The sequence below is a fragment of the Manduca sexta genome, unplaced genomic scaffold (genome assembly GCF_014839805.1).
Source record: "Manduca sexta isolate Smith_Timp_Sample1 unplaced genomic scaffold, JHU_Msex_v1.0 HiC_scaffold_311, whole genome shotgun sequence".
Lineage (NCBI taxonomy): Eukaryota > Metazoa > Arthropoda > Insecta > Lepidoptera > Sphingidae > Manduca > Manduca sexta.
This window is the reverse complement of record NW_023594142.1, coordinates 5,698-16,770: the sequence shown is the minus strand read 5'-3', so window position 1 is coordinate 16,770 and position 11,073 is coordinate 5,698. Positions and strand designations below refer to the sequence as shown.

Below are 11,073 nucleotides of genomic sequence, written 5' to 3'. Positions count from 1 at the left end.
TTTTTATTGGTAACGTAATAAATGTATTATTTGTATTTATAGTCTACAAAGTAAACATGTACCTATCATGTGCATGACACAAAGGTTATTTTATAGCAAAACAAAATAAGGCTAAGTACATAAATCAAACTGTAATCTATTGTGAATTGAACAAAATATCAGAAAAGGATAGTTTTGTACTTACAATGAAGTTTTCACGTTCCTCAATTCTGCAGAACAAAAGTCCGAGTTTGAGGCAAAGAAATTTTGCGATCATAAAAGACACAATTTTTGGCAAATTTGCACTGTCCGCTTGAATAAAACCAATTTCCATGTTTGTTTTTCGGTGAAGTGCACTTTGGACACGAAATAATCAAATAAATATTAATGAAACCTGCGAAACGCGCCAAAATCTTTTCGGAATTACAAGACCAATAGACAAGACATTACATATAATACATCGTGACGTCACGTTCTCTAGTCTTGCTCGCTTGAGACGTTTCTTGTAAATGATGCACAGATTCAAAACTCTTATTTTTATTTAGGAAAATAAAATATTAAATAATTTTTATTTGTAATTTAAGTCAAATATTCTTAATTAACACCTTAAATTATATAATGTTCAATACCAAATTTATTTATTTCTTTACTATGTCAAATACCAATTTCCCATTTGGCACTAAAGTGAAATGTCTTTACCGCTTAGCTTACCGTAAACACAAACCTCAGCCACAAACTAAAAGCCTACGTTGTTGTTAAACCGTTTATCTACATTACGTCAATACAGATTTAAATAGCGCATTATTTGTGATCGTTTCTCATTACTAATACTTCCTATAATTTACATAAAAATACTGGTTTGAGTTACCTAATATATTTATACATGCGCAATGGAAGGATATTCATTACTTGAATGATATATTGCACATCAATCGGATAGGATGTACCATGTAATAAAATACAGTTACCGGATTACAATTTACGAATTTGGTCATGGAAGTACCGATTGTAGAATTGTATTATGCTTATTCCTTAGGCAATCGGCAAAACAAGAAACTTCAGTTAAGCAATTTGATTGTGTTGTTGCATTACTGCCTATCTCATTGAACCTAGAATATGTTCAAGTTGAAAGTGCCTGTTAAATCCAATGTGGTGGATGAAAACCTCAATTTAAAACATGTCGTTTCTGACAAATGCGCAATCTGCGCCTTGCCGAAGAGAAAAAAATCTCGTCTTATGCAATTCCGAACGTAAAATGAATTCATGTTCCATTTATTAAATTTCCATATGTGTAGCATTAATTATAGTTTATCTCAGTCTTTTCAGTAGATGGAATTTGAGACAGAAATAGATGACACTATTTTTATACTGTCAACTGCCAAGTTCGTATAAATTCAAATTTCAAACCACAACAATTCGTTGGCATTTTGCTTAGCTTGTACTTTTACTTTGAAAGTTTTCTAATAAGATTTAGGAAAGGACTAAAGTGTTAAATTATAAAGTTATACAATGGCGGAGTTTCAAACACCGATTAAAACCAAAAATACCGTACAAAATGAGAAAATAATGATTCCACCGTCCCCTTTCTGAATAGATTGGGATATGGCACAGGTAAACAATATTTTATAATTCCTTAAGGTATTCAAGCAGCTAAATTCACTTTTTAAAACATAGCAAACAATATTTTATAAGTTATTATTTATTTTCTGTTTATTTTATTTGAAGTCGAGTACATTTTGTGAGGCTCTTTTTTGGTACACGTTTATTTGACATTTTTAATGAGTGGTGGTGTTATTTTTAAAGGAAAAGTGTATTGCATAAAATACCTAACAACAAATGCATGTTTTGGACAGGTGTGTCAGTAATGCAGTTAGTAAGATCACCTCGCGCGGGTCAGATCCGATCTCCGTGGGCACTAAAAATGCTCAACAAACGTGTGAAGCCCAACAAAGTATACACAGAGCGTCTGAAAGTTGAAGCGGATTTGTTGCAGAGGATGTCACATCCTAACATTGTGGGATTCCGAGCATTCAGCAAGACCAAGATATTGTACTTGGGAATGGAGGCCTGTGATGTTTCCCTCGGGGACATGATTGAGAAGAGAGTTGAGGATAATTGTGAACCATTCACATCTAGACAGATTTTGAAGGTATGGATTTCATACTTTATGTAGTACTTATAGGGCTTGTTATATGTTAGGTTAGATTACTGGAGAATTGGCTTGTATAGATATTGCACTCCTGAAAGGCCTCCTTGGAATGTGTTGATATTGGGCCTGTTTAGCATAAACAATGTCGCAGAGTAGGTATGCTCTATTACTGTGAGGTTCTGAGTTTAATTCCCAAGCTGAGCACTATATTTAATGATCTGAGTTTATCAACTTCAAATAACATTATAATCACTAAGGATTAGGATTTTTGTCCAATATGGGGTTTAGCTCTTACCCCTCCTGATTGTAAACTCAGCGAAATATGGATACAGTAGTTGTGTCTAACACTTTGTAATATGAAGGATGAAGGTGAAGCAGAAGCATTTATAAGGCAAACTGGTTATTTATTTATTTTATTGTTCCATTTGTACTAAATAATTTATATTATACAAGGTACTGTTGGAGCGTGCACCTGGTTTTGAAAAACCTAGTTTTTCATCAAGTATAAAATAATTATTGTATAAATGAAAGTAAAAACTTATTTTACAAAGTGACAATAGCAATGCAATACTAGTTATGATTATGTGTGAAACTTGTCTTTCTGCAGGTACATAAGTAGTAGTATAAAACAATTCATATTAATTTACTTCATATATAGTAGTGTCAGTTTACTCTTTGTTTTTTTTGTACATTTATCTCATGTCGGGTAATCCATCAGTTACCTCAACACTTAGTTTTATTAAAACCTATTCAACAGGTGGCAGCAGACATAGCTAGTGCCCTACACTACCTCCACACAACAATGCAGATCCTCCACGGAGACATGAAGTCATATAACATCTTGGTTAATGGAGACTTTGTCATCTGCAAGCTCTGTGACTTTGGAGTAACGCTGCCATTGGACGAGAATGGGGTGTTTGACAAGCAGAGCGCTGGCAAGGCTGTTTATTATGGTAAGCAATATATTGTAGTCTAATAACCTGCATTGGTCTTTCATGTCTTAATTATCCCATTTTAATTAGTAGCTTTTGATCAATTAAAATCCTCAAGACTCTGCATAAAACCCTTCTTAGGTTAAACACTACTCATTAGCAGTTAGTACTCAGCAATAATAATGTTTCCTAATATTGAATTAGTTTTTATAATGAGACTAGCAGTTCTAGTGATTTGCTAATTACTAAAGAATAAAAAAAACTATATTGTGTTTAATTGTGAAATTAGAATTATTATGTATACTCAATATTAAGGAGGATTTTTTTATTCTTAATTTTTAATTCCAGGCACAGAGGCGTGGAGTGCACCAGAAGTAATACATGGAGGGAGATTACAGACAGGACAGACATATGGCCTCTGGGACTCACATTCTGGGAGATGATGGCTCTGACAGCTCCCCACACACAGATTGAGGATGAAACCATGGACGAGAGTGTTGTGTGTCTCGATGACTCAACAGAAAGCATGGACTACTTCTCAGAAAAATATGGTAAGTTGAAAATTGTGCTATCATAACATATTAAGGCCTTATCTTTTAAAAGATTTAAAGAAATCCAACATGCAATGGTTTTGTCAAGTATTTTTCAATTATGCTGACAAAAGCTACACTAAAATAACGCCATTATAGTCTTCAATACTAGGTATTACTCAATGCAAATACTGGTAAGACTTCAAAAGACATTTTTCCTGATGTAAAAATATTGACCATTACTGGGATAAAAACAACATAGCATGCTAGCCCAAAATTACTGTAACAACTTAGTCTTACTCAGCACAGATAATATGGAAGATCGAAATTTATTACTTTTCTATGTTGCGCCACAATGAAAATATTGTACTGAGATGTAAATGATATAATTCAGTGAAATATTTATTTACCTTTATAGGAGTTGGTTAAAATTGTCCCGAAAACGGACTATTTCTACAATGTAAGTTAAGGATATCAATTTTTTTATTTTCTGCAGGTACTAGACCGCCAGTTCCCGCCAATATATCGGAAAAACAATATGCTGATCCACTGGCGTTGTTTTATTGCTGTACGGAGACTCTTGGCTCCATGCGACCATCTGCAAACCACCTCGCTATTGCTGCTTCAGACATGCTTGAACAGTGCCTTAAAACAATGAACTAAAGACAAGGAAAGCTGTTATTCCCGTAGTGGGAAAAAGCTGTGGGTATTTATAAGATTTGTAGACATCTCAATGTGAAAAAAACATATACCACCTTATTCATAAACCTTTTACTATCTAAGGACGGAGCATTGCTGTGATAACAAGTCTGTTTCTGCTAAGTGCTGACGGCACGGCAGCCTTCACAGTGCGTAGACATGGGGCCGTTGTGATTGGCTAATATTGAGATACAACTTGACCTAGTTGGCTGTCAGATAAACAAAGCTGAACAAACAGCAAGCCGTCAGATAAAACAACCTGAGAAACAGACAAGTTATCACAGCAATGCTCCATCCTTAGATAAATAATGTCTATGATGAAGAGGGTTAATCTATATACTCATTGACTAAATGGTTCACCAATGTGCATATTGCTTGTTAAAAATATGTAATTATATGTTACTGTTTGTTGTGTTCACACAATGTGACACATTGTACAATTTTATAGCATTGTAGCATACTACCTTTCTATAAAAAAATATTAACTTAAATAGTATATGATTGCATTTTATAGATTTGTGTAGAAGGAATATATAGATATTGTTTTTATTTAGTTTCACCATTTAGTCATTTACACACGGCTTTGTATGCTGAAAGATGTTGTTTACTAAGTAGGGGACCAATGCAAATATATAATAATGACAATAATTTATTAAAAAGTACTTAATAAAACATGTATATATATAAAAATGGTTTTATTACGTACAACAAAAAATGTTTTAACAAATGCGCAGTTTTATTTATGTCTATCATCAACCAGATTTTTACCCTCAAATTAATTTCAATTAGCTTGGGTAATTTTATAATTTTGGGACACTAAAATAATATTTGGTTGACGATAAATGAATGAAACCAATTCAATAAACTAAAGCAAACTTCATAAATACAAAACTGTTTTAAGCCGCAATGTGCTAATGACTTATGAAATTCTAATATAATTAAGTAAATGGGTATAAATACTTGGGGTACATCAGAATGTATGTACTTCTTTTTAAAAACGGTATGATGAAATGTCAGTTCGAAAAATATTTTTGTAAACGACATCTATCGGAGTTTATTATATACAGTGTGCTAACAGATGGCGCACCAGTCACCATTATTTAAAAATGGCGTGCTTTATAACCGTTACTTCAAAATTAAAGTAAAATCTAATCGTAAGATCATCGGGAGATTCAAAATAAACAATGTACTTAAAATTTCAAATAAAACTTGCACATTGAGCGTTATAGAAGTTTTAAAATCTTAAAAATAAATTAACCTAACGTAAAATAAATAACACGATACACTAAGTACTAAAATACAACAGATTTCATGTACAGTCGATACGAGCTGTAGCTTAATAAAAATATTTCATAAACCGATTTCCTATAAAGCTTTATGGTTTAATAAAATGTAAATAAAAATGCACAATGCATGGTGTGTGTTAGATAAAACAGTTATTATTATGTCTGTATGAAAATATATAATTTCTAAGCTAATACGTAGGATCAGTGATATTGAATGGACCACAATAACATATTGGTCTAGGTTCAAAAATACACCAAGAGCTATCGTTATATTTTACTATTGTGTTCTGTCGAATACGTAAGACTTAACTAAACAATAAAATGAAACTGCAGTTACATATCTTTTTAAATGTGATTTTAAGTAACTTTAAAAAAAGTTGTGATTGCTTTTAAATACTTAAAATAAGGTAAAATTTTGTTTACATAATATTTACATTAGCAAAACGATTCGCGATATTATCGTATTTTGTTTTGTATCGATTTATTGCATCGTTATCGATCGCATTATATGTTTGAATTAATATACGAATTACACTTTGAGCCGACTAAGATAACTAACTCTGTATAGTACTTCCATTATATATACTTTTTTTTATCTTATTCGTGGTATTCCAAAGGTCTATTACTATCTAAAATATTCTAAAAATACTCTAAAGTCTAAATAAAAACTTTTCTTCATACGTTTGTCACAAAAACCAACTAAATTTGTTTTATTAAAAATTGGGTCTATGGTATCTTATAATCCAAGTGTATCTGTTAATATATCTTTAACTGTGATATAATGTGAATCTCAAAATTAGAAGTAGAGCACTATTATAGTTTGATATTCCAATTTAATGTTTTTATATCGTGCTGTATCTGTATATTGGCATTGTAATGAGAAAAGCAGTGACGGCCTAGTTGGGACTGGAACGGACTGCAGAGACGAAAATCGACAGGTAGAAGACCTAAAGCATGCACTTCTAACTTTTCTAAAGTTATGTTTGTATTTTTTGTGAATTATCACTAGCTTTGAAGATAAAGAAAAACATAACGTGGAAACTGCAACCTTATGTTTGACAACCCTAACCATAACCCAAATAAATAAGACCCGAGACACACAAACGTCAAACAAATGTAGTTCAATTATAATCAGTGTTTTTGTCGCATTCAAATTACCGTGACATAACGATTACAACTCGCAACCGCGAGAGGACAACAGCATGATCCCCTTTATGTTTTGTTACATTTACAACCGGTACGTTGCATAACTATCTATCAAGAGCCTAAATATGCATAGACTCTCTCTACTTTACATTTTAACGTTATTTCATATTGCAATTTACATAGGGGCCTTCTTAGCTGATTCGTTGCAGCAATAAGCAAGTGAACAAGTGTGTCAATAATGGTAAGTGATTACAGTTGTCAGAACACGTGTTCTAGGGACGTAGATAACCGGCAGCTGAAGTTAAGATTGTAGTAGTTTTATAATATGACAGTTAGTCCATTGAAATGTTACATTTTTTAGGCCTTACCTTGCGTTTTTTAGAGGACGCAATTTTATTTTTTAGAAGTGTAGGGGGTCAGTGTAAAGCTAAAACCAAGTTTGTGGGGTCGCCACCCTTGTCCCACGGCCGCCATCTTGGGTTGAAATGGTTTTACGATGTATCTCTTAAACTATTTATCTGCCAAAAATAAATTATATACATTTTTTGTTGCAAATTAAATTCTCTGCAACTTTGGTCTAGTAACTTTTGTCGTAGAACTATAAATAACAAAGTTATAAGCGATAATGTTAAGAAATTCAATGTTAACCAATGTCCATTGCAACGTCATCAGAACGTGTGTTTATAAGGTTCATAATACGTACAACATAAACCCGCGGTTGTCGGCTTGTACGCGAATTACTGGATCCTGAATCGCTTTGGGACAGATGAAGCAATTGCTTAACATTTTTGCTTATAACTTTTTATTTATAGTTCTACGACAAAAGTTACTTGACCAAAGTTGTAGAGAATTTAATTTGCAACAAAAATGTATATAATTTTTTGTCAGATAAATAGTTTAAGAGATACATCAAAACCATTTCAACCCAAGATGGCGGCCGTGGGACAAGGGTGGCGACCCCACAAACTTGGTTTTAGTTTACACCGACCCCTACACTTCTAAAAAATAAAATTGCGTCCTCTAAAAAACGCAACCCCAAATGTAACTTTTCAATGGACTAAGTTTGGAATTACGTAATCGATTCGTGTAAACAAATAAAAGCCTGTTTGCTGTAGGTATCAATGAATCGAGTAATCGATGCAAATTTTAACATGTGTGGTTGTATACTAAAATAAACATTCTTAAGACTTAGTAAATTAATATTATGCAAGGAAATTCAGTTTCTTTTTAAGGCGAGTGCCGTTGCTGGTGGTAGGATATATTTTATATCCGTTCAGATAGCGTCCACCGTACACAAGGTGTTAGCCGCCATAGTGGGTCACGTCAGTGTGGCGCGTTTCGGGACCAGCCTGTGTATATCCGGTTCCAAAAGACCGGCATAATTGTGTCGTTTGTCGAGGGGTAATCATCTCTCGTCAGTCAATATTCTATTAGACCCTACTCCACTTACCATCAGATGCAGTGGGGTCACGTTCTCATGCCCGAATAAAAATAAAAAAGAGTGCTGACAGAATCTTGTCTCTCATTGAGACATAATATATGTGAACAATTCAACTATCATCTATTTACTACTTACCGTTGGGTCCGGTGTTGGCTATATCGACTTGCCAAAATAAAAAAGAAAGCCGCCCTAAAAGACTAATGTAAAATCAAGTCCATTTGTTAATACCAACATGATTGTTAACACATAATTAAAAGTCGGTGAAATTTCCATAAAGTAACCATCTGAAGGTCGGACAGCTAATTACTTCACATAATTCTTAAACTCCACATAACTTGGAGAAATTCTACAAACCTTGATAGTTGATACTAGCACATTCGGTCACGCAACAAACAATGTGCAATTCGATGAAACTGTTATTCATTTAAACGATTTGTTACAACTTACAATATTTGAATTTTGACTTGCAGTCAATGAACACTCAAGATTTAGATTAAGCCGACTTTACTGTAAACTGTAAAGTAACAGAAATATATTTAATCAACAATATTCTTTGTATTAAGTTTAAGAGATGGTACGTGTTTCTTAAGACAGATAAAGTTTAACACCTTTTTATTTATTTCTGGCGTCGAGCAGCAGTTCGTGCACCCAGCAGTGTTTCTGTTTAAGTTTATATCAGACTATTATTCTGTCGAGAGTGCACAATGACAAAGAAGATTAAGTACTATATAAAACAAAAAAAATTGCCACGTCTTCATGTGAACTCCACTGATACCTCTGTTCTATGGTCAACTCCGTCATTTGAATTATTATATGACATAATCAACTTCATTTGGATGGGAGGTATATGACATCGGAATGGTCATAGGTCAATTTCGAATTGTTAAATAAATTACGTTGTTAATGCTTCGAAATTCATGCCAATGACATGATTTTCGACGTTCTACGCTCTTCATCAGTAATTTTCTACAACACATACAAATTAATGTTTATTCAATCTCCACGTATCTAGGTAGAGATTATACTATATCATTTTATTTTATCCGAAAATCAAAGAACCTAAAGCTACTTTAATATTAATACAGATTCGCTTCAGAATATACTTTAAACCGTCCCGAGCTTGATTAACTTACAAAAATATTGAAGTGAATTATTTCTTCTCTTCCCAAAATCATATCAGACTACCAAGGGGCGTGTTAGAATGGCGAAAACCGGCAAATTGCCCAACTAATGTTACCACGTAATGACGTTTCACAGCCCTAAGCCCCGGCCGTGCGTGAATTTCAACGAATTACCATATTGCCGTAACATCTCAATTGCACAAATTGACATGCTGTTGTTTTGGCGCCTAGAACATTCTATTATTTACCAAGACTTTCATTATAGAAATGGCAAACGAGTTGCCGGGTTACCTTTTCATTCGTGCTGAAATAACTTAGTCCACTGGCTTTAATTTTTATGCTCAAGGATGGGGGACTGTTGAGGTCACCGGCCTATTAACTAAAATGCGGTTTGATCCTCTACGATCATGTGAAATAGTGGAATCACGGGTTCCTTGATTGCTTCCGCAACCATTTATTCCTCGTACCCCGTAAGTCGTCGTAATGCCCTTTCCTTTTATTTATATATATTAAACTACATCCTTCAAGCAGATGACCATTGATATTTTTGCTAACGCAATGACCTTAAATAGGTGGAGTGTGCGTATTGTGTATTGTAAATTCTCTTCTTCCGTAAAATGACCCTTTGGCCTTAAAAGGTCACGCTGTCATCAAATACCAACAATTAAAACTCATAACTTTTGTAATAGTTTTTGTGCAATAACAGTAATTATATCAAAAAGTGGTTGCATAATATATTAATTAGAGAGTTGAAAGGTCGTCGGTAGTATGGCGGCAATAATACTGAGAACTTCCTAAACTCCGGCGCCGCGTGAAAGTTCGCGGCTGTGTTATACGCAGTTTATAACCATGACAAAAGAATATAGATTGATAATTTGACCATCAATTGGAAAACATACCACACTTTCATGTTGTGCAATGTTTAGAAGTTCCCTGGAATCTTTGTTTATTTGTTTATAATCATTGATGAAAAAATATACACACACGCCTTTTATAAATTAAGGGTAAGTCAGGGGCTGCCATTTCCACCGCGTGTATTACGTCCCATTATGTGATAGGTGGCGAACCTATCGCCTTACCGGGCAAATTCAGGCTGATACTGAGTGGAAAACCCAATATCACTTTGTCTGACCCGAGGATCGAAATGAGATCTCTACTAGCCTAGGCTAGCTTATTTACAGACGTAAGTCCATCAGGGTTTGCACATTATAACAGCTGTAATACAAGGTAATTTACGTATATTTTTATCGGTCGAATTCTCGCACGAATATGGGTAAACGGACCTAAAAATCGAACCAAGGGCCTCTCCTGTTTCACAATGGTGTGCGTGCGCTTACACTTTAAGGTGTTAATAACTCCACTATTACTAATTTTCCATAATAAATTAACCGTAATTAAATGGTAGACATATTCGTATTTCTTATGAACAAAACAATCGATCAAGTCTTCGTAATTACCGGCTTTTGTAATCAAACTACAATAATTACAAAACTAGTAAAATAAACGCAATCATTGCTAATCATTACTGGCCTGTACATTATTTGTAAATAACAACATTATTTGTAAATTTTGAAATACTTATAAGTCCAGAAAATGATAATAAAAAAAAAAAAAAAACATTCCTGTGGAACAGGAACATTATGCTTGTTCTGGAAACGATTGTAATATGGGACTAAAGATGACGCTAGGCAGTACGGAAAACAATATCCTTACAAAAGGACAACACAAGATTGTTACTGCAGGACTTTCGAAAATAATTAGAATAGGGAATACTGCATTATTGACATATT

At 33.7% G+C, this 11,073-nt stretch overlaps 1 protein-coding gene across 1 annotated transcript; it reads left to right on the top strand.

Moving 5' to 3' along the window:
* Positions 1–1,350: 1,350 nt before the first annotated feature.
* Positions 1,351–4,727, top strand: LOC115452489 (lymphokine-activated killer T-cell-originated protein kinase). Its single transcript, XM_037446509.1, is given in 7 exon segments — positions 1,351–1,555; positions 1,558–1,590; positions 1,833–2,128; positions 2,886–3,081; positions 3,409–3,447; positions 3,450–3,611; positions 4,087–4,727. Coding segments are annotated over 7 exon segments (960 nt in total). The 5' UTR covers positions 1,351–1,488; the 3' UTR covers positions 4,254–4,727.
* Positions 4,728–11,073: the final 6,346 nt, after the last annotated feature.